Source organism: Propithecus coquereli, unplaced genomic scaffold (assembly GCF_000956105.1).
Source record: "Propithecus coquereli isolate 6110/MARCELLA unplaced genomic scaffold, Pcoq_1.0 Scaffold5, whole genome shotgun sequence".
In the NCBI taxonomy this organism is placed as follows: domain Eukaryota; kingdom Metazoa; phylum Chordata; class Mammalia; order Primates; family Indriidae; genus Propithecus; species Propithecus coquereli.
This window is the reverse complement of record NW_012150840.1, coordinates 15,367,589-15,388,882: the sequence shown is the minus strand read 5'-3', so window position 1 is coordinate 15,388,882 and position 21,294 is coordinate 15,367,589. Positions and strand designations below refer to the sequence as shown.

General features: G+C 50.9%; 1 protein-coding gene across 3 annotated transcripts in view; it reads right to left on the bottom strand.

The window, feature by feature from the left end:
* Nucleotides 1-18,734, bottom strand: part of JDP2 (Jun dimerization protein 2) — a 40,535-nt gene extending 21,801 nt beyond the window's left edge. Inside the window, exons 1-2 of one of the 3 annotated variants that reach the window (XM_012656095.1) lie at nucleotides 18,497-18,734; nucleotides 9,126-9,349 (exon numbers count right to left, since the gene is read on the bottom strand). In XM_012656095.1, coding sequence (XP_012511549.1) covers nucleotides 9,126-9,326 — 201 coding nt within the window. In that variant the 5' untranslated portion in view covers nucleotides 9,327-9,349; nucleotides 18,497-18,734. Of the gene's footprint in view, nucleotides 1-9,125; nucleotides 9,350-14,477; nucleotides 14,644-18,167; nucleotides 18,404-18,496 lie in introns of those variants that run through there. The other 2 variants (XM_012656096.1, XM_012656097.1) reach the window with 2 other exon arrangements.
* Nucleotides 18,735-21,294: the final 2,560 nt, after the last annotated feature.

The following is a 21,294-nucleotide window of genomic DNA, read 5'->3' as shown; positions in this document are numbered from 1 at the left end:
GTCATCTGCGTACAGGATCCCTTGGCGTCCTCCCCATACCTCTGCGAGGCAGATACTATTTATTCTTCCCCATTTTTAAAACAGCTTCATCGAGATATAATTCACACATATAATTTGCCCACTAAAGTATACAATTCACCAGCTTTTAGTATACTCGCAGAGTTGTGCGAGTATCATCACAGTCAATTTGGGGACATTTTCATCACCCCCAAAAGAAAGCCTGTACCCCTTAGATATCATTGCCTACATCTCCCATCTCTCCACCCCTAAGCAATCAGGGCACTGGTTCTAGCTCCTGCCTCTGTACATCTGCCTATTCTGGATATTTCATATAAATGGAATCATGCAACATGTGGTCCTTCATGACTGGCTTCTTCCACCCAGCATAAAGTTTTCAAGGTTTGTCAATTTTATAGCATGTATAATATCACTGCTTTTTGTATAATAGCATGTATAATATCACAGCAGTTTTGCTTTGCTACATTGCTTCCAAAAATCACTACTTTATTCCATTTTGTGGCTAAATAATATTCCATTGTGTGGATGTAACACATTTTATTTATCCCTTCACCAATTGATGGGACATTTGGATTATTCCACTTTAGGGCTATTATGAGTGATGCTGTTATAAACATTCATGTGCAAGTTCTTGTGTGGACATGTTTTCCTTTCTGTTGGGTATATACATAGGAGTGGAATTTCTGGGTCATATGGTAAATCTATGTTTAGCCTTTGAGGAACTGCCAGACTGTCTTCCAAAGTGGCTGCACCATTTTACATTTCTACAGCGATTTGTGATTATCACTTCTCCTCATCCCCACCAATACTTGCTGTTATCTTTTTTTTTTTTTTTTGAGACAGAGTCCCACTCTGTCACCCTGGTTAGAGTACAGTGGCATCATCGTAGCTCACTGCAACCTCAAACTCCTGGGCTCAAATGGTCCTCCTGCCTCAGCCTCCTGACTAGCTGGGACTATGGGCATGTGCCACCACACCTGGCTAATTTTTCTATTTTGTGTAGAGATGGGGTCTTGCTCTTGCTCAGGCTGGTATAGAACTCCTAAGGTCCAGGGATCCTCCCACCTCAGGCTCCCAGAGCGTAAGGATTACAGCTGTGAGCCACTACACCTGGCCTATCTCTCTTTTTAAATTATAGTCATCCTAGTAAGTGTAAAGTGGTATCTCATTGTGGTTTCAATTTGCATTTCCTTAACGGCGAATGATGTTGAGCATCTTTTCATGCACTTTTTAGCCATTTATATATTTACTTTGGAGAAATGTACATTGAGATCCTTTGTCCATTTTTCAACTGGGTTATTTGTCTTTTTATTATTAATGGTTGTAACAGTTCTTTATATAGTCTAGATACAAGTCCCTTACCCAATCTATGACTTGCAAAAATGTTCCCTAGTTTTGTGGGTTGTCTTTTTACTTTGTGTCCTTGGAAGCACAAAAGTTTTTAATTTTGATGATGTTCAATTTATCTGTTTTTTATTTTGTTGCTTATTTTTTGTATCCTATCTAAGAAACAACTGCCTATCCAAGGTCACAAAGATTTATCACTGTTTTTTCTAAGCGTTTTATAGTTTCAGTTCTGAAATTTAGGTCTTTGATCCATTTGAGTTAATTTTTGTATATGGTGTGAGGTAGGGGTCTATTTCCCCCACTTTTACAAGGCAGGAAACTAAAGCTCAAACATCTAGTGATCTCTCCAGAGACAAACTATTCCCATGCAGCAGTTTTGCTTTGCTACATTGCTTCCAAAAAGCCAAGGGTTTTTATTGGTGGAAGTTGAGGAGTTGACAGGGGATAGGGAGAAGGACTATAGAGGCAAACCGTGGAGGTGTTTGTCATCCAGAGCCTACACAGGCACTACTACGCTCAGTAAAAGGGGGCCGTGCAGCCATGGAGCAGAGCACAGTCAATAAGCCCCAGCACATGGCAGGTTGTGCACAACCTCGAGGGGTGGCTAAACCCAGAACACGCCCAGGACCTCACTCCCAGCACCTTCGCAGCATGCCTGAATCTGTCCATATGTCCTTCTAGGTCTCCATGCTCCATCCTCAGACCAAGTTACCTGTGCCTTTGGGCACAGTAGAGGGAAGAGAGACTTCAATGGCTCCACAGTTGGTCAGCCAGATGAGTCTCACCCATGAGAGGACTTAGTTTCCCAGCTCTGAGTCTATGTTGCCAGTGGATCTGGGGACATCAAAGTAAGGGGCCCAGCATTGACTGAGCTGCAAGAAATACCTGGTGGCTGATGGGAATGCAGCAACAACCTTAACACCACAGGAAGCAAGATAGGGGGGTGTCCCACAAGGCAGCTCAGGGGAAAACAGAGGGTTGAAGAGCCTTCTCATTTATAATTTTTTTTTTTTTTTTTTTGAGACAGAGTCTCACTCTGTTGCCCTGACTAGAGTGAGTGCCGTGGCATCATCCTAGCTCACAGCAACCTCAAACTTCTGGGCTCAAGCGATCCTCCTGCCTCAGCCTCCCGAGTAGCTGGGATTACAGGCATGCGCCACCATGCCCGGCTAATTTTTTCTATATATTTTTAGTTGTCCGATTAATTTCTTTCTATTTTTAGTAGAGACGGGGTCTCGCTCTTGCTCAGGCTGGTCTCGAACTCCTGAGCTCAAACAATCTGCCCGCCTCGGCCACCCAGAGTGCTAGGATTACAGGCGTGAGCCACCGCGCCCGGCCTATAATTTTCGATGATAACTAAAACTCCAGCTGCATCTAAACTGCATAAACGACCAGAAAAAGGAAGGTCTGCTCGCTTCCCTGAAGCCCAGGTCAAAGTTTCAACACATTGGAAAGGCCAGCACTGTCAGAACAGATGATGCACTACAGATGGATTCGGGCCCTAATAAAGGTAATTTACACACATATTGCCCTGCAGTCAAGGTCATCTTTCACACAGTGCCTCACTTAATCTTCACAATGAGACTCTGAGTTTCCTTGTTTTGCACATGAGGAAACTCAGCTGACTTACCCAAAGTCAACTGGGAATGAGCGGGAGAGCAAGACTTTGAACCCAGAAGCTTGAATCCAAGCACAGAGCTCTTCCCAGGAAGCAGCCACTCTGGTTAGGAAGCCAGGATGGTGCCCCGTCCCCACGATACCTAGGCACCTCCAAACACTCAGGCCACCCACCATTTCCAAGGGCAAAGTACCCTCAAGGAAATGAAAGCCCAAGAAGCAAGTTTCTGATTCAATTACAAAAACTGACTTGCATGATTGACATATCTGAAAAGTGAATCACAACCCTCCCTTACATATGTGTGTCTTATTAAGTTGCCTAGGCATCATGTAAAACCTTTACCTGCATTAGTTTATTTCACTATCATAGCAACACTAAGGTAGGTGCTATTATTAACCCCATCCATCCTAAGGTAGGAAATAGAAGAAGCCATGGGACTTCCTGAACTTTTCAGAGGTGTCTGGTTCCTGCTAAGAACATACAGATCCAGCCACATCCTTCCCAGCACCTCTCCAAGGGGTCCTGTGCTGGGACCACACTGCGTGGTGACCAACCTCTGATTTTAAACAAAAGCTTCAGAACCCTAGTGAATGCTCAGGCTATGGTATCCAACAAGGCTCAATACCACAGGGGCCAATGTTAAACACACTCATAGCTGCCTTTAACCATCACTCATTCTCCCTCAAATTTAATTGTTTAAAAAAAAACCTAACAGCTTTTTAAAATGTGCTAACAAAGTAACAGAACTAAAGTGGAAATTAAGGATTTCAAAGATGAGTTAGGAGATTCTGTTCCAAGAAAGGACAGATTGGATCTCTCTGCCAAACAAGTATGAGACCAAAAAAGCATCTGAGTCAGGGGGAAGAAGGCCAATGCTATTCCAAAGAGCCACAAATTGAAAAACCAATTATGCAAGGCTTGCTAAAAAATGTCAGTGGGCTGCCTTTGTGTTTCAAATCACTAAAAACACAAGCATGCTTAGGCCAACATTTACCCAGCACATCGGCTGCTTTGGGGCAACTTTTTATGCTCAGGCTAAACATGGATGAACGTCTTGGTCTGTTATGAACAAACTCTGGGCAGACCACCCGTGGCTGAGAGCGAATATGCCTTCCAAGGCCACCCTGTGGTCCACAGATTCCAATTCACCCTTCATCCAAAGGTGAAAACCCTCTAATGTTCTCCAAGTGTCCTGGAGAAGGTGGAACATTACCAATGTGAAATCCACAGTTAAGTGTCCTCTCCTGCGCTGAAAATAACGAGGACGTGGATCTGGTGACCAGCTGGAATACGTGCAGGGAACTGCACCACGTTGGAAGGGACAGTCCATGGTGGCATGCGACATTCACTGACTCCTCAAGGCGAAACCCTTGGAATGCTCCCTGACAAGGATCGGAGGAGCCTGAGGAGACGTACAAACAGTTTAGAGTCACGTTCCCAAATGCAGCTGGGGAATTTCTGAGCCTACTAACTACACAGACTCTCCGGACTCTACTCTCGGAGATTCCGATTCCGTGAGCCTGGGGTAGGGTCAGAAAAATCTATATTTTTAAGAAGTTTCCCAAGCTGTTTTGATGATCAGCCAAGGCTGGGAATGGTTGGTTTGATTTTCATTGTGTTCTCTTTTTTTCTGCCTGAAGCCACTTAAATTCAGGAATAGAAAACTAACGAACAATGCTTGGAGGTAGGAATTGAGAGAAACAGCAATCAAGAGACAGAAAGTTTATGTGACTTGCCAAGCTGACACCGCTAATAATGTTCAAACCAACTAGCAAGTATTAGACATGTACAATCCATGTGAAGCACTGAACAGAGTCTGGTAGAAGTAAAAAGAAATGTACGATGTAGTCCATGTCCATGGGACCTAAACATGGGACACAAACTCACACACAGACTGATGGCACAGATACTGTGAAGTGGGCTGGGTGTAAGGCAACAGGGAGCAGTGGAGACTTTGGCGAACTAAAGACAGCATGCTAGTACAGACAGCATCTGCTCCTCAGCCCCAGCCTCTTATTGCATATAAGGGTGTGGCCTTGAGTGACTAGATATTCTGGTTTTTTAAAAGAAGTAAGAAAGTCTACAGCCTGAGCAAGAGTGACACCCCGTCTCTACAAAAAATAGAAAAATTAGCCAGGTGTGGTCATGCGCACCTGTAGTCCCAGCTACTTGGGAGGCTGAGGCAGGAGGATCGCTTGAGCCCAGTAGTCTGAGGTTGCCGTGAGCTATGATGATGCCACTGCACTCTAGTCGGGGCAACAGAGAGAGACCCTGTCTCAAAAACAAAAATAAAAAAAGGAAAGAAAGAAAGTCTACATTTCCTGGCTTTTAAATATAGCGATTCATTCAATTTAACAAAAACAAGGAAGAAGAAAGAAAGAAAAAGAAAACCACACTGTGAGGGCCAAACAAGACTCATCTGTAGGCTGACTCCTTTGTTAACAGGTCATCCAGTCCAGCCTCCCTTGAATTCTTGAGTCCCCTCTAGGGCACTGCAGAGTGGCCCAGGGGGTGAGGGGTCCCATCTGGCAGGTTGCTTGTTAAGTGAGAGTTTGGTGGGTGTATGTGTGTGCAGGGGTGGGGCCTCTGGCCTCCCTCCCCTCCCAACTGAAAACTCATTCCAGGCCCACAGGCAGGGTGTGGCCACCATAGCCACAGCAGCCTGCTTGCCGGCGGGAAGGGCCAAGATCTTCAGGCCAATAGGGACAGCAGAATGAAAAACGGAGAAAGGAAAGCTCTTGAGAAAGCCGGAGGGCAAAGCTGTCTTGAAAAGGAATACTGGAAAGGAAAGAAGAAGAAAGAGGCAAGAAAGAAGGAACAGCTCTAACATGACCCAGGAAATGATGTCCCCAGAGCCCCCGGCTGACCATGAAATTGAGCAGTCCTGCCACTGTCCACCCCCTTGCTCCAGTTAATTTTTCTTCATGGTGCTGACACTACCTGCCCTTTTATATCGCGTATTAACTTGCTTATCTCTGGACGCCCTCACTACAATATATGGCCCCAAGAGATGTGGGATTTTGTCCCCTTGGTTCGTAGTTCAGTTCCCAGTGCCTGGCACAGTGCTCAGCACATAGTAGGTGCTTAACAAATATCAGGTGAACAAATGGACTGCAGGCAAGCAGTTGGCACCAAGACAGTTTAACACTATGAGTCACCTATATAATAACAACGACAGCAACACAAAGCGCTTTATAGTTCACAAAACCTGTTGTTTAACTTAATTCCTCCAGTTTTCCTTTACTAACTGCTTTGTGCATTTGGACCCGGCCCAGGAGACTGCTGGCCTCTGCAAGGTGGACAGCCCCGAGCCAGCCCTGACACAGCCGCCTGCACAGTGGCTTGGCCTGCGCTCTTGGGGGCCAGGTTCAGGTTCATCTGGCCTCCCCAGCCCAACAGAACTCTGGTTAGACGCCTGGAAGGGGTCTAGTGAGGGAAGGAGGCAGCACAGCACATGGTTAAAGCTTTGGCTCTGAAGTCAGACTGCCTGGGCTCATTTCCCAGCCGGTGACCTTGGACCTCTCTAAGCCTGTGGACCTCATCTGTAACGTGGGTATAACGATGACAACAACAATTACTTCATAGGGTTCAAGTGAGGTACTTCACAAAGCGTGCCTAGTACCGTGCCTGGTGCTTAGCTCAGCACAAGTGAGAAATGGCTGTTAGAGCAGCGGCAACGTCATTGGCACCCAGGCCCCAGTGCTGCCACTTTCCAGCAGCATGACCCTGAGTGACTGAACCTCCTCCCTAGACCTTGAATTCCTCTTCTCTAATAGGGGAGTAACCTGGTCACCAGGACTGGGTAAGGAATAAACAAGACCATGCATATTAAGCACTTAGCGCACGGCCTGGTACGTATTAAATGTTTAATAAATGTGAGCTAGTATTATTTAAGAAACTTTTACTAGTCTAAAATGCTGACGGGAAAATCCATTAAAGGCAGTTTGCCCTATGCAAATGCATCTTTTCAACACAGGTTCTTCAGCTGCAAGTTTCTCTCCCCACCCCCTTGGGTTTTTAGATGCTCCAAAAATCAGGTCCCCCCTGCCCCTGGGGTCTGACTTAGGAAGCATTTGGAGGTCGGTTCCCAGTGCAGGGCGGGCCTCCCGCTGCGCCAGCATGATCCTTGTTCCTCGCCTCTCCATCTGCCTCTCCGCCCCCACAACAACTGCAGTCTGACAGCGAGGGAGAGGACATGCAAATAGGCCCTAAAAACGGCTTGTTATTTTCACGGCCTGGATGGTGCACGTCTGTGGGTGCCTGCGAGGACAGCACGTCACTGGCAGGTACAGGGCAGATGCCACCAATTTGGGGGTGGCTGTAAAATGTAAAAATACCCAACCCAAATAAAGGCCTTTTCCAAAGAAAAGGAAAGTTCCTTCAGTGTCTTTTGCAGAGAGAGGTGGTAACTCAGCGCCCCAGGCAAACCCCAGCTGGGCAAACCCCCGCCCAAGGCACCTGGCTGTTTACACCCCGTGAAACTGCTTAGCTGCTGGCTCTCAGTGGCAATTATACTGTGGAATGGCCCAGAAACAGATGCTTTCAAGTCATGGGCCTAGGAAGGTGACTAGCACAGGGGCAAAAGACCAGAGTCCTCCACAAAGAAAACACAACGCTAAATAAGCCAGGAAGTGCTATCGACAGCACGTTGATTTACAAGATCAATTCAGAAGAATATAATCACAGTCAACTCTCATCTTGTAATCAACAGTCCTTAGTGGGCAGCTACGATGTGCCTAATGCAGGTGTTTTGAGTACAGGTGGCCACAGCAGGGACCAGGCAGTGGAGGTAAAGGAAGGCAGCTGGTGGTAACAAAAGCAAAACCAACAGTGGAAGTAGGATCAAGAATAATAGGGAGGTGCAGGCGCCTGTGGCAAACTGTAGACAAGAAAAAAGTGAGGTGGCTCCGTCGTTCCATTTAGCCGCTGCCACGCCAGAACAGGGCAGTGTGGGCCCAGATCTTCCAATTTTTTAATCAAAATTTTCAAGTGAAATGGGGGTTTGAGTTTCTTTTAAAACACTGTGCTGTCCAAACAAAACACATCTGAGAGCCAGATCCAGCCTGCAAACGGCCGGTATGCCACCCCTGCCAAGCCCCCGGCAGGCCTTCTCTGCAGCTTTCATGGTGCTCGTGGGAAGAAGGGGAACTGAGAAGCAGTTGCATGATATCCCCAACTCTCCCCTCTCCCCTGTCAGTACCCAGACAGCCTTCTCCATTCAAGAATCCCTCTCTCCAGCCCTCTGAGCTACACCGAGGCACACCTTTGTGAATGCTCCCCGCAGGGAGAGCCACCAAGCACCTGGTGCTCAGCTGCTTCCCACACCCTACGCCTCCCTGCCAGCCTCCTCTCCACCTCCCACCATGGGATCCTTCTCCCTTCCCGGGGCAAGCCTTTGGACAAATGGCCAGCCCTGGGCAAGTGGCTGGGGGCATAACCTGCACTGATCCTCTGCCACGCTGGGGACTTCTGCTGCTCAGCAGTGCCCCAAGGAAAGGGCTGGCGACAGCTGCGGTGCAGAGGACCTGAGCAGGGGCTGCTCCACAGGTGGGTCCTTTGCAAACAACCATCTAAGGCAGACGATGCTGACGGCTGCTTAGGAAGGGAAGCCACGCCACTCTTCTTCCAAGCTCCCTCGTTCAGCTACAGACAGGGGCCAAGAGGGGTGGAGGCCATGATGTGACTAACAATGACAATTTTTAAAGATAACCCAATATTGGCATTCCTTTGTATATTTTTCAAAACATGTGCGTATTTCCATTATCTGGCCTGATCTTCCACCACCCCAGAGAGACTGCCAACACATTATCATTCATTACTGTTGTCATTATCACTCTTCCCCGCCCCTGGAAGAACCAGACACAGGTTAAGCACCTGGTCTTAGCCCGGTGCTTCTCAAACTTTATTGCGTCCATGAATCCCTTGGGATCTTTTAAAATGCAGATTCTTACTCAGAAGGTCTACGGTGGGGCCGAGATTGCCCATTTCTAACAAGCCTTGGGATGGCATGGACGCTGTCAGTCCTCAGATCACACTTTGAACAGCAAGGCCAAGGTACCACGGCAGGTTTAGGGCCAGACCTGGGACTCTAACCCAGGTCTCTGACCCCAGGACTCTGCCTGGGGTAAGATGCTCTGCTCACCTCACTTTTCACGGGCTGGGGCCTCTTGCCCAGTTTCACCTCCAGGAAGTGCAAGGGTGCGATCATGGCCCCGAGGTTGCGGATGTCAGCGTATTTCAGCTCCTCTGCAGTCAGGGCAGAGCTGGGGAGTCCGGTGAGGGGACCGAGCCCTGGCAGAGAGCCCGCTGTCACAGAAGGGTCTGGGATCTGCCCAGGCATCATAGCAGGAGGAGCGGCAGGCCAGCCTGGAGTGGGCGAAAGAAGAACAGGACAGGCACAGTCAGCAGGTAGGGACTCCAGGAGGGCTTGATCCCCCAACCCTTGCCAGGACCTGCTGCTTTCTTCGCCAACGTTCCCCTGAATCCCCTCCCCACCCAGTTGCTCTTCCTGCCCTTAAGTCCTTCCTGTTACAGAGGAAAACTTGATCGATTCATCCACACCAAGGTCATCCTTGCCACTGCCAGAAATGTTTTCCTTTTTTCTTTTTAAAGACAATACTTTACAATCATAGGCAACATTGACTCAGCATTTGCTGTGTGCTGGGCACCAGGTAATCCTTCCACCAGCCCCATTAGACCAGACCAGAGACCATTATACAGAGGTAGAAGCCATGGCTTAGAAAGATAACTCCCTCAAGGTTATACACGGTTAAAACTGGGGGAGCTGGGATTTAACTGGCAACAGACAGCCCCTAAAGAGAGCGAATGATAATGGTGGAATCTCAAGCACCTTTGCACCTGTTTAAGAGGGAGCTATTTTTGGTCTGGCGTGGTGCCTCCCCTCAAATCAGACATCCTATTCTGCATACTTGTTAAGACATCCTGAATAGGAGATGAAAGCAAATCTAAGTTAAAGAGAGAGGGAGAGAGAGGGTGTGTGTGTGTGCGTGTCTGACATCTACGAGGAAGAGACTGAGGCAAGGAAGGTGGAATTAATTAGTCTGTGCTTTCCCGGTGGAACCCAGTATCAGAAAATTTCTTCATGGTTTCTTCATTCTCAGAGCAAACACATATTCTAGCTCTGCCAGACCCGAAAGGTCTACAAGGGAAGACAGATTCAGCCCCGAAAGGCCACCAATTAAGTCAACATGAAGGGAGTTCTTATTTCTTCCTTCCCTTTACTGGGGGAAGCTCATGGGTGAAGAAACGGTCACCTCAAGGCTCAGATGGCAGTGAAGAGAGCTGGGCTGCCAGTAAAGCCATCTAGTCCCTTAAAGGGCTCCTACCTATCGATCCACCTGGTCACTGACCACCTACTATAAGCCAGCAGGCCTTAGGAATACGGAGGTCAAATGTGCACTATCTTAGCTTCTAAGCAGCATTTAAGTAGCATTTTGGTACAAAACTGCTCCTGGATTTGAGTCCTGTAAAGAAAATCATTTCTCCTTCTTCTCACCTTTCTGCTCAGGGCCATAAAATCAAAAGCCCCAGGGTCTTAGAAATCCTGAGGGAAAATCTTCAGCCTACCTTCCATCTCTACTGTCTCTGCCCATGGAGGGAGATGCATTTGGCAAGATGGGAGATTGATCTGCTGTCCGTCAGACCACGTGTCTCTGTTGGGCCACTCTGTCCTTGGGCTATCTGCCTCCTGCAGGAGTGGCCCTGGAGGGTGACCCACAACCACCTGCCCCCATTCATGTTCTCAGGTCTAGATCATTCAAGAGAAGAGCATTGATGAGCCCTTTTTGGCCACAAGCACAGCCACATTCTCCATCTCCATTCACTTTTGACAGTGAAATTCAGTTCCCTGTCCAAGTCCAGTGTCTACTTCTCAATGGATTCTGCACTCCCAGGGGGAAAGCATGCAAGTAATTTGCACCCGCAAACCACAAAGGCTTCCATTGGACATCACTTTGTTTAAAGAAAGGTACATGGTAATGGACATTGGTCCTGCCAGTTCATCCTCAGAACACCTGCCACATGTGCCCAGGAAGCCATCTGCCCATAGCTCCCAGCCTTGCACCAAAGTTTGTATTTGGTGTCCCCAGGCTCTTTTCTTTTTTTTTTTTGAGACAAGGTCTTGCTCTGTCATCCCAGCTACAGTGCAGTGGCATCATCATAGCTCACTGCAACCTCAAACTCCTGGGCTCAAGCAATCCTCCTGCCTCAGCCTTCCGAGTAGCTGGGACTACAGGCCTGCGCCACTACGCCCAGCTAATTTTTCTACTTTTAGTAGAGATAGGGGTCTTGCTTTTGCTCAGGCTGGTCTCAAACTCCTGAGCTCAAGCGATCCTCCTGCCTCAGCCTCCCAGAGTGCTAGGACTACAGGCATGAGCCACTGTGCCCGGCCCCTGCAGCTCTTTCATGTGTGTTCCACCTACTACATCTCCCACACCTGGTCCCCTCAGCGGCTCCTTCCCACCCCACATCCCTTCTCCCACTCCTTAGCACCCAGTGTGCCCTGGGCCATCTCAGAAAAGGATCTGAGACTCAATCACATTGAGTTACAGTCTTAGAGCTAAAGGAGGCCCTGTGCTCACCCAAACCATATCCTCATTTTGAGATGAGAAAGCTGAAGCTCAAAGAGGTTAAATGACCCACTCAATATCACATAGATGAAGAGGGACAGAACCAGGCGACTCCTGGTCCCTGGATGTTAGGACCAAAGCTTTCCAACTCTGCCCTTTTTGTTTCCCCACCTAGGGTGGAAGAGGTGTTGATGCCTTTGGCAGAAGGAATAACCTTCCATGGTGGACTTTCAGACACCAGCCCATGGTAGAGGGTCCTTCTCTTCCACAGTGGACCCTCTGCCTCTCATAGAGATCCAGGTTGAAGAAGTTCCCTGAATAATCCAGACAGCCTGAGCGGGAGCCCAGACACAGAAATGGCCCCTGAGACTTCTCACATGTGAGTGCTCTATGTGCTATGATGCTCCCAGATCCTGAGCTGGACCAGAGTCCAGGGGCAGCAAGAGAGCCCCTCTCCACGCCCTGGAACTGAGCCTGCAACGCAGAGAGGGCTGCAGGCTGCCGCACCAGGAGGCTGCTCCAGGGCACCATGAAGGAGCTGCATGTTCCCCTCTGCCCTTCTCTATGGAGAACAGGAAAGGGGTCAGGGCAAGAACCCATTCCTATGTGGCAAAACTGTGCCTGGGCCTAACTAACCGTGTGGCCACTCGGCAAGCGAAGGGGTGACTTCCAGTGGCCAGCAGCAGTCATGGATGGGTGTTGCCCAGGTGCCTCCAGTGCTTAGTACCATTTCTGGCACAGAAAGGGTAATCAATAAATACTTGTTGAATAAATAAGTGAATGAATAAACAAACAAATGATAAATTCACGACAGAGCAAGATTCTGCAAGTGGCATAAAAATCTGTCTCTGGAAGCTTAGATGCTCGTTGCCAGGCCATCATTCCATCTCCAGTATATTCATTCCCACAGTACACCCCAAGAAAAATATTCCAGAAGCTTCTGTGTGTTTCCCTGCCTAAGTCATCTCCAGGAGATGGAAGCCAGACCCCACTCCGTTCCAGGAATGATGGTGTCTGCGTGCAGCTTCTGTTTATCTTCATACAGACGGTATAAATGAGACACTAACAAATGATCCCCAAATATAATGAATTATCTGCTACTGTGGAACCCCCTGGAGAGGTGCCACCCCCTGGGAGCAGTGGCCCCACAAATTCTTGCCATTCTTGCTCCCCTGTGAATCCATCCCAGTGACAAGCCTCCCCCAGGGGACCAGGCGCCAGGCTTTCGTTTGGAGAAGCAGAGATCTTCCTTTCTTTCCTTCCGCCACAAGGGAGCCCCTAACTGCTCAGATACAAACCACAAAGTCCTTAACCCCGCCATCCCTAGGAGACAACCACAACAGCTGACACTCGCCAGCGAGAAGTCATCCTAAGCATCTCTGGGGGTGGGGGACGGGAGACCGAGGAGGAGCGAGCTGCCTTTCGTAATTGGATCCTCATTAACGGCAAGGAGCTGGCTGACCATCTAAGGCTGAAGGGCAACTTTGGTGATTTGAAAAATCAAACAATTTGATGTGATTTAGCGATCTATTAAAAAAAGGGGTGGTGGTGGCAGCGGTGGCGGCAAGGAACACATGAGAGCCAGGAGGAATTTACCCACTTTGAGAGAGACTTAGGAGAGATGACAAGAGGTGAAATCATCTCCCAGCCTGGCTGTTCCATACGGAAACAACTGAGTAGGAAAAGGAGAAGTACTCACTAAAAGCTTTAGGAGAAGAACCCGGAGTTTTTTCCCTTCAAAGCCCAGGAGGTCTGAAAGGCAGATAAGCACCCCATTAGTGACTGGGGCGCGTAAACAGCGAGCTAGCGCCTTACGTTGGCAGAACATCCAAATCGGGAAACAGGGCTTGTGCCTCAAAACACAGGCCTGGAGTCCAAAGGAACTTTGGCAATTTGGGACACTGACTAGGAATCAGCTGGAAGCTAACCAACGAAGAGAAGCTGGGTCGTGCACAAGTCCGAGATGGGGACTGGCTAGCAAGGCACGAATAAGACAGAAAGGGTTCAGAAGGTCAGTCCACCCTAAGCTGTTGTGGAGCCCGAGATAAGCCAGCTTAAGGAAAACAGGGACCAGATGGATCCACAGGGAAAGAACTTGAAGAAAGGATTTGCTATCTGTATCTCTCTACTCTGACTTCCTCGGGGATTCGTAGGCACACAGTCTGGGCACGGCAAAGCAGAAGAAAAGCCACAAAACATCTCAAGTCCAGAAAATGGGCCCTCCTGGGAGATATTCACATGAAGAGTCATTTCAGCCCAAAGAAAAAAGGTAGCCGTAACTTCCCTCTTAGTTTCTTCTCTTCTTTGCTGTACGTAAATCTGCAGGACACCTTAAATCTTTTTCTCATGGGAGTCTCTATAAATAAATAACGGTCTTGCTTTGATGGGTCAAACTTAGAAAGGGATAGTCTTATTAGAAAGTGGCCAGTAGTCAGTATCTTCATCCAGAATGGCAAAGACAGGTGAAGGAAAAAATAAAAATAAAAAGGCAGGTTAAGAGAAACTTAGGATCGGCATCATGGACTTCATGTCCATAGAAACAATGGTTTAAGGGAGGCTATACAATCCCTGGGCCTCTTTGAGAAGGTTAGGTCCCCTCCAGGCAAGCAGCTGGCTTGGGCTGGCATCAGGAACCAGGAATGGGTGTGCATGTGGGTGCAGATGGCCTGAGGCTCAAGGCCTGGAGCAAGAGAAAGCGTCAAGTCAAGGAGTGGGGAGGGTTACAGGCGCAAGCCCCAGGAGCAATGGTGGGGCTGGAAGTCAAGGACAGGGCGTGGCAACTGAGAGTCGGCAAGAAGAGTGGGAGGTCTTGGGAGCCAGCACCCAGGAAGATTCCCAGGAGACAAGAGGATGCCGAGGGCAGGAGAGGAGAATGGTCCCGGGCGAGTGATCATAGAGCGTAGTACCCGCTATCACAAATCTTGGAGAATTAAACAACAAACTTCTTCTTGGAGCTGCAGAGTCATCCAGGATGACCTCTCTCTTGGAAACTGAATAATGTAGGTCAACCAGCTTCCAAAAGACAAGGAGATCCAGGAGGTGAGGAGCAAGAGGATGGAGAAAGTCCCAAGACTGAGAATGTTGGCTGTCCCCAGTTCTGCGGGCAGGGCTGGGAGGTGGGGTAAGAGAGGGAGCTTTGGAGTCCAATCGCCTGCGTGTGAATCCGAGCTCTGCCCCTTACCAGCTATGGGAGCTTGGGCCAGTTCCCTAATCTCTTTGCACCTCACTTTCCTCAGCTGTAAAGTGGGAATAACAGTGTTATTTGCCCTGGATGGCTGCTGAGAGGATTAACTGAGTTAATGCCTGGAAAGTACCTGGAACAGCGCCTGCACATAGTGAGTGTGAAGTCAGCGTAGCCACAGGGGCCTTCCTTCCTGGAGAGGCGCTGGTGCTGCATGATCTCTCAAGCTCCCTTCTGGAGTATTCCCACTAACAGTGGTCTCCCTTTCCTATAGCCACTAGGAGGATTCTCCTCAAAGGATTCTCTGCTCTCTCACTTTCCAGCTCTGCATCCCAAGGGTGTAGTGCCATCCTGCATCCTGACAGTTAACTGCAGAATAGAAACAAGGGGTGCGAGGTCAGGGCTGTGCACAGAGGTACAGAAATGGGGCCCAGCACCTGCGCTTTGTCTCAGTTTATTCTAAGTTCTCCTCTACCCTGCAGGCGAGAACACAGCTGCATAGACCACTGGCAACAAGGCACCACCAACAGGCTGGGTTTCCATTCCGGCCCCAGAAGCAGAGGACCAGCATCTTCTGTGTCCCTCAATCTACTCCATCCCTGTGCTGTTTGGAAGGGGTCACTCCTTGGGTCTTCATAAGAAGGCGATGAGGGATGGCTGGGCTCCGGAGAAGGCACTGCACACAGCAGGCATGACCCCTGCATGGCCATCCCAGCCAAAGAAGAACCTGCAACTTTCCCCTAGGGGACTCCTGCTCTTCCTGGGAGACCAGAGAAATGCTTCCAACAAGACCCTGCCTATAGACACAGCTTTGTCCTCTGCCTAACATAGGTGCTCAAGAAATACACATGAAGTCATTTTTGCCAGGAAAGTACTGCCACTGGACAAGCTTTCTGTCCTCTCTTCCTGCCTCAGCCCAGCTCTGGTCCTTGGTGGCAGGGGTTAATGGTACCACACATAGCACAGACGTCCACACAGAGCGTGACAACTGCTTTGGTCCTTTGTAAAAATGCCACTGGCCAGCTAAAGCTTTGGGAATGGAGTTCCACAACTGAATCCCATGGGCTGTAACAAGAAAAGAGACTAAAACAACAACAATAACAAGTATGGTGGGCTCTGGCTGGGCCTCCCACAGCCAGCAGTAAGTGTAAAGAAACACAGTCTGAAAATTCCAAGACTGGGTCGCCAAGGCATTTGTCTCTGCTGAGTTTTGAAAGGCCAAACCACATACAGACACACACACACACACACATGCACACACATAGGCACACACGCACACACACAACTGTGTGCACACGCACGCACACACACACATACACACAGGCACACGGAGCTTGGCAGCCCCTAAGTTCCAGAGCTGGTAACACAAGCCACCGAACCGACTGCCAAGACAAGCAACAGAACGAGCCAGGCCCGGTTTCATTGGCCACCATACGCTGCATATGGCCCGGGACGCAGCCAAAACAGTGTTCTCACCCTCCTCAAAGGCATAGGAGACCCTCTGTTTTCAAACACACCTCCACAGAGCCTTAATTAAAGGAAAATGGAAAAATAATGTGCCTGCTGCTCTCCCCCAGCCTATGTAGGTATGCGCGCACATACACATACACACTCACTCCATTTTTCTCTTCCTCCCATTTCGGTTTCAAACATAATTCATTCGCATGGAAAAAAAGCAAACTGCATCCTGCAGCAGAAAAGCAGAAAAGAATGTAGCTTGCCCTCAACCCTGGCTCTGATTGCTCAAGTTGAGCCGGGGCTGAATGAATATAGAGCAGGCCAGCGTGGAGTCTGCAATTGGACCCTTCCTTTCCAGAGTGGAGCCAGAAACAGACACTCAAGAGAGAGACAGCCCATTGCAACACCAGTAGCCCCCAGACAAACAGGGCCGGAGAGCCTAGCCCTGCCAAGGATCCCGCAGGTTGGAAAAGATGCCCACACATCCTGCAAACAGGTGGGAAGACAACAGCAGACCCACAGAGACAAGAAGAGTTTTCCCTGATGGCTACAAAAGCTAGGCAATGGATGCATGGGGAGACCCTTATCCAAACCCTTCCTAGGGGACACTGTTAGCACTTAGGGACACATCTCCTTGGAGGTGGCTGCAACCAAGATAGAAGAAAGTCAGAGGCCTACAGACCCATGCTTTCCTGCAGCCCTTCAAATCATATAGCACCCAGCTCTTCAGGAAGATTCTGGAGCTGCCTGAAGCTCTGAACCAAAGCCAAAGTAGAAGGGGAACAGAAGAGTCTTTGAGAAATCCATCCTCCCTGTTTTAAACAAGGCAAAACCTTAACCACCCAGAGGCATGAGAATAGATCTTGCTTCTCTTCCCTGGTCCTCAGGTTTATGTAAAATCAGAGCCATGCTCACACCTGATACCTGGTTAAACTCTCCCCTAGAAACCTGCAAAGGAAGATAAGACATCCATCCAAGCTGCAACCAGATTTGCTGGAAAGGTAAAAGCAATGGGAGGTGTTTTTTAAAACCCGCAGGGAAGGGAGATTAGGGGGAAGGGAAATGATATGTGAACACAGTTCCTAGCAAGGACTTAAAGGACATTTGAGTACAAAGGTACCCAAACATGGTTCGAAGCTTCACAGTTCCTGATGCTCCTCAAACTAAGACCCTGGGGAGAGTCCACCAAGATTCAAACCTGGATATACAAACCTGTACAGTCTGCAAGCCCTTTCTGAGACACAGAGCTGAGCACATCTGCTCTGAGAACATGTGCTGGGGCCATAGCCCCATGCTCTGGATGCCATTAGGGAGAGTGGCACATGGGCAAGGGTCAGGCAATCTTGCAACTGGAGATGACCCAAAGGGCCAGTTGATTTCCCCTTCCACCAGCCTCTCCATCTCTAGCCTCACAGATGGCCCATCCATCCCTGCAAAAGAGCCAAAGCCTCCCCATTTTCCCCGCTCCTCCCACTGACTCAGGCAAAGTCTGGCTCTGCCACCCCAGGGTCCAGGGGTCCAGGGGGAACGGCCAATCCCCCCAGCCTTCTTTGAGGGGAAGGGCAGAAGAGAGCCTTCTAAACTGGGATGGGCAGGGGAGAGGCTGGTTACCTAGAGGAGCCGGAATGCCTCCTTATGTAACCTGGCGTGGGAGACAGGGAAGACCAAAGGGGACCCTGGGCACCCCCAGGCCCCTTCCCAGCCCAGAATCCCACAGCAATGGCCGGGAGAGAAGCTCCTTTCATTGGATCAAACCCCCGAGCCCTTCTCAATACCCTCCTCCCGGTCCGGGTCCTCCAGGAGCTGTGCTTCCTCCCTGCGAGGCAGGCAGAGGGGGCACGAGTTGCCAGCAGGTCCTTGTCATCCCTCCACCACCGCCCCCCCGCATCTTCCTGGCCTTTCACCCTCCATCTCCACCCCGCGGCCCGTCTCCCTGGGCAGTTTTCTCCCCACTCACCCCGCCTTCCCCGCCGCCCGAGGAGAGCACCTCCCTGCAAACCGACGGGGGAGAAGAGCGCGGGAGGGAGAAGAAGGGAGCGCCCGGCTGCCCAAGGAGCGGACGGAGCCTCTAGTCCCCGGGAGGGAACCAAAGGGAAGCCACCAGCCGCCTCGCGGGAGGGGCCCAGGCTGCGGCGCCCCGCGCAGAGAAAGCTGGGGGTCCCGGGGCGCGCGAGCTCCCCGCGGGGCCGGGCTCCGGGGCTCCGCGGGGGCGGCTGTCCCAGGTGCCCATGGCCGGCGCGCCCCGCCCCGCCCCGCCCGGCGCCCCCCGCGCGCCCTGGCACCCACCGTGCAGAAGCCGCGGGCGGAGGCGGCGCCCCCGGGGCCGGGGCCCGGCTGCAGGCGCTGTGCCCACTCCGCGCCGCTGCCGCCCGGCCGCGGAGCTCCGCCCGGTGCCCAGGCCCGTCCCGGCCTGGGAGCCGCCGCGGCGCCAGCCCCGCCGCCGCTGCAGCGTCCGCCGCCGCCAGCGCCCCCCGTCGCGGCCGCCGAGCGTCCCTCCCGCAGGCTGTGGCGGGCCGCGGGACCGGTTGCATCAGCCCCGGCTATATAGCGGCCCCTGGGCGGCGGGGAGGGGTCGGGAATGCGGAACCGGCCGAGCTGCCAGCTCCAGACGTCAGAGGGGGACGGAGAGGAAGGGAAGGAGGGGACAGGGAGGAGGGGGTGTGGATCCGGCGCTTCACACCCACTGACCTTCACCTCCCCCGCCGCCTTCGGCGCCCTCCTCCCGCCGCCGCGCGCGCTCCTCTCCCCGCAGCGGCGGCCCCGGCCCCGCAGCGCCCGCGCGGGCTCCATCCAGTCCCCCGGCTCTGCCACCCCGCGGCTCAGGAGCGCGCGAGAAAGCAGGACGCGGCGAGCGGTTATGTAAGAGCACCCCCCGCGCCCCGCCGCCGGCTCGCACCCGCCAGGCACAGCCGCAGCCCTGGGAGAGAGATGCGAGGGGGCGGCTGCGGGACAGTCCAAAGCCCCTTAGCGCGTGGCCTGCCGTGACCATCTTCCTCAGGCCGGGGCGCTTTTCCCCAAACTGAGAGAGAGAGAGAATTTCAGCGCAATTTCATCCTTGGACTCTCCAGGACCGAGTGGGTGAGGGGGCAATCTCGCCAGTTTGTGTAATATTTCCGTGGAGAAGGATGGGCAGAGGATTAAGGCATTTGGGGACCTCTGCCCCTGCCTATACGCCGGCCACCGCAAGCGCCCCTGAGCCCTGATGCGGCACAGCTGCACCAGCCTCCCGTCTCCTACGGCTGCAGCCTGAGACCACCGCTTTCTCTGCAGCTGCCGTAGTTTGACCCCTGGCCTGTGCCCTGCCCCAGCGGGCTTCTCCTTTCCACTCAGGACACACCAGTGAGCAGACCAAGTCCTCGGCAAACCCCAAGTGGCCTTCTTCCCCATTGTGACTTCCATCCTCCCAGAGAGGCGATGGTGAAGGGGACTCCAGGAGAAATGTGACATCCACCGTGCCCTCCAGTATGTAAAGGCACAGAGAGACAGAGCCCTCAGGCAGCAATGTGGCTCCAGGGTTGGCATCTCCTACCTTCACAGCCCTGGGTGCCCAGCCAACCCCCTACCTTTTGCCTAAGCCAGATAGAGGTGATGATGTTTACACTCTGTGAGCTTTGGCCTCCTTCTTACAGTGATGTCAGGTCATCGCCCATAGCAGAAAGGAAGTGAAAGAAAAAGTTCATGCCTTCTTGGAGAGCAGATGCTCAGAGTGAAAGAAACAAGACTCGAGACAGAAAGGAGCAAATGAGCAAACCCCAACATGCATGTCTCCTCCTGCACTCTGTGGGTGCAGAGGCTTTATCGTCTGTGTTTCCCCAGTGCCGCGAAATCTTCCCGCGTGAAAGGAGAGACAGACCAAGTCCCAAGGACATTGCCTGACCGTTTTCCCCTTCACCATCAGCAGTCTCCCTCTCAACATCACTGTTGGCAAGTAAGAAGAAAGGAAGACCCCGAAAGAATATACATTCAAAAACGAGTGGTAATTTGACAGTCTTGTGGAAGAACACGACTCTCAGCCCCAGAAAGGCCAACTACACCTTTACCGCAGCATAAAGATCAAAGTCGGGCACCATGAAACTGCCTTATGACGTTTCTCCCAGGAGACCAGGGTCTGGATGTTTATATGGAACAAAACACTGAACAGGGGCAATGTTCCTTTATGCGTCTTCGGCTGGGACTTTGAATAAACTAAACTGATCTTTGTGCAGGGACTAATAATTAGCGTGTGTGGTTAGAGCAGGTCCTCTCCAGGGCCTACTATGGACTGTGGCTGGGCCACCAGCAGTCCTACTGGGCCTTTGCTTCCCCCACAAATTAAATATGCTACAGGGGTGGCACCAAGAGGTGACTTGGGGGGTCTTTAGCCCCCTTCACCTCTCTATAATATTCGTTAGCCTTCCTCGTTATTTGAAATGAATGTTTTTCAATTTTATGTAGGATGCTATGGGAATATGGCTTCAAGACCTCCCTTCCAGCCACATTACCCCCTACCAGGCCCCTTTACATAGTCACTGCCTCTGGAAGTGGCTGGAAGGAGAGGCCATAAAGTGGCTCCTTTATGCCGACATTGGCCTGCTTCTCCCTGCAGTTGCTGGATGGAGCTGATCTACTACTGGCTCTTAGGGACAGACAAGTGATCAGTCTAAGGCAGTTTAAATGTAGGTTTCCTATTACTTGCAATTAGAAAATTCCTGATTGGCCGGGCGTGGTGGCTCACGCCTGTAATCCTAACACTCTGGGAGGCCGAAGCGGGAGGATCACTTGAGGTCAGCAGTTCAAGACCAGCCTGAACAAGAGCGAGACTCCATCTCCACTAAAAATAGAAAGAAATTCGCTGGACAACTAAAAATATATAGAAAAAAAAATTAGCTGGGCGTGGTGGCACGTGCCTGTAGTCCCAGCTCCTTGGGAGGCTGAAGCAGGAGGATCACTTGAGCCCAGGAATTTGAGGTTGCTGTGAGCTAAGCTGACACCACGGCACTCTAGCCTGGGCAACGGAGAGAGACTCTGTCTTGAAAAAAAAAGAAAGAAAGAAAGAAAGAAAATTCCTGATTAACACATTGGGTTTTGCATCTCTAATTTATTTG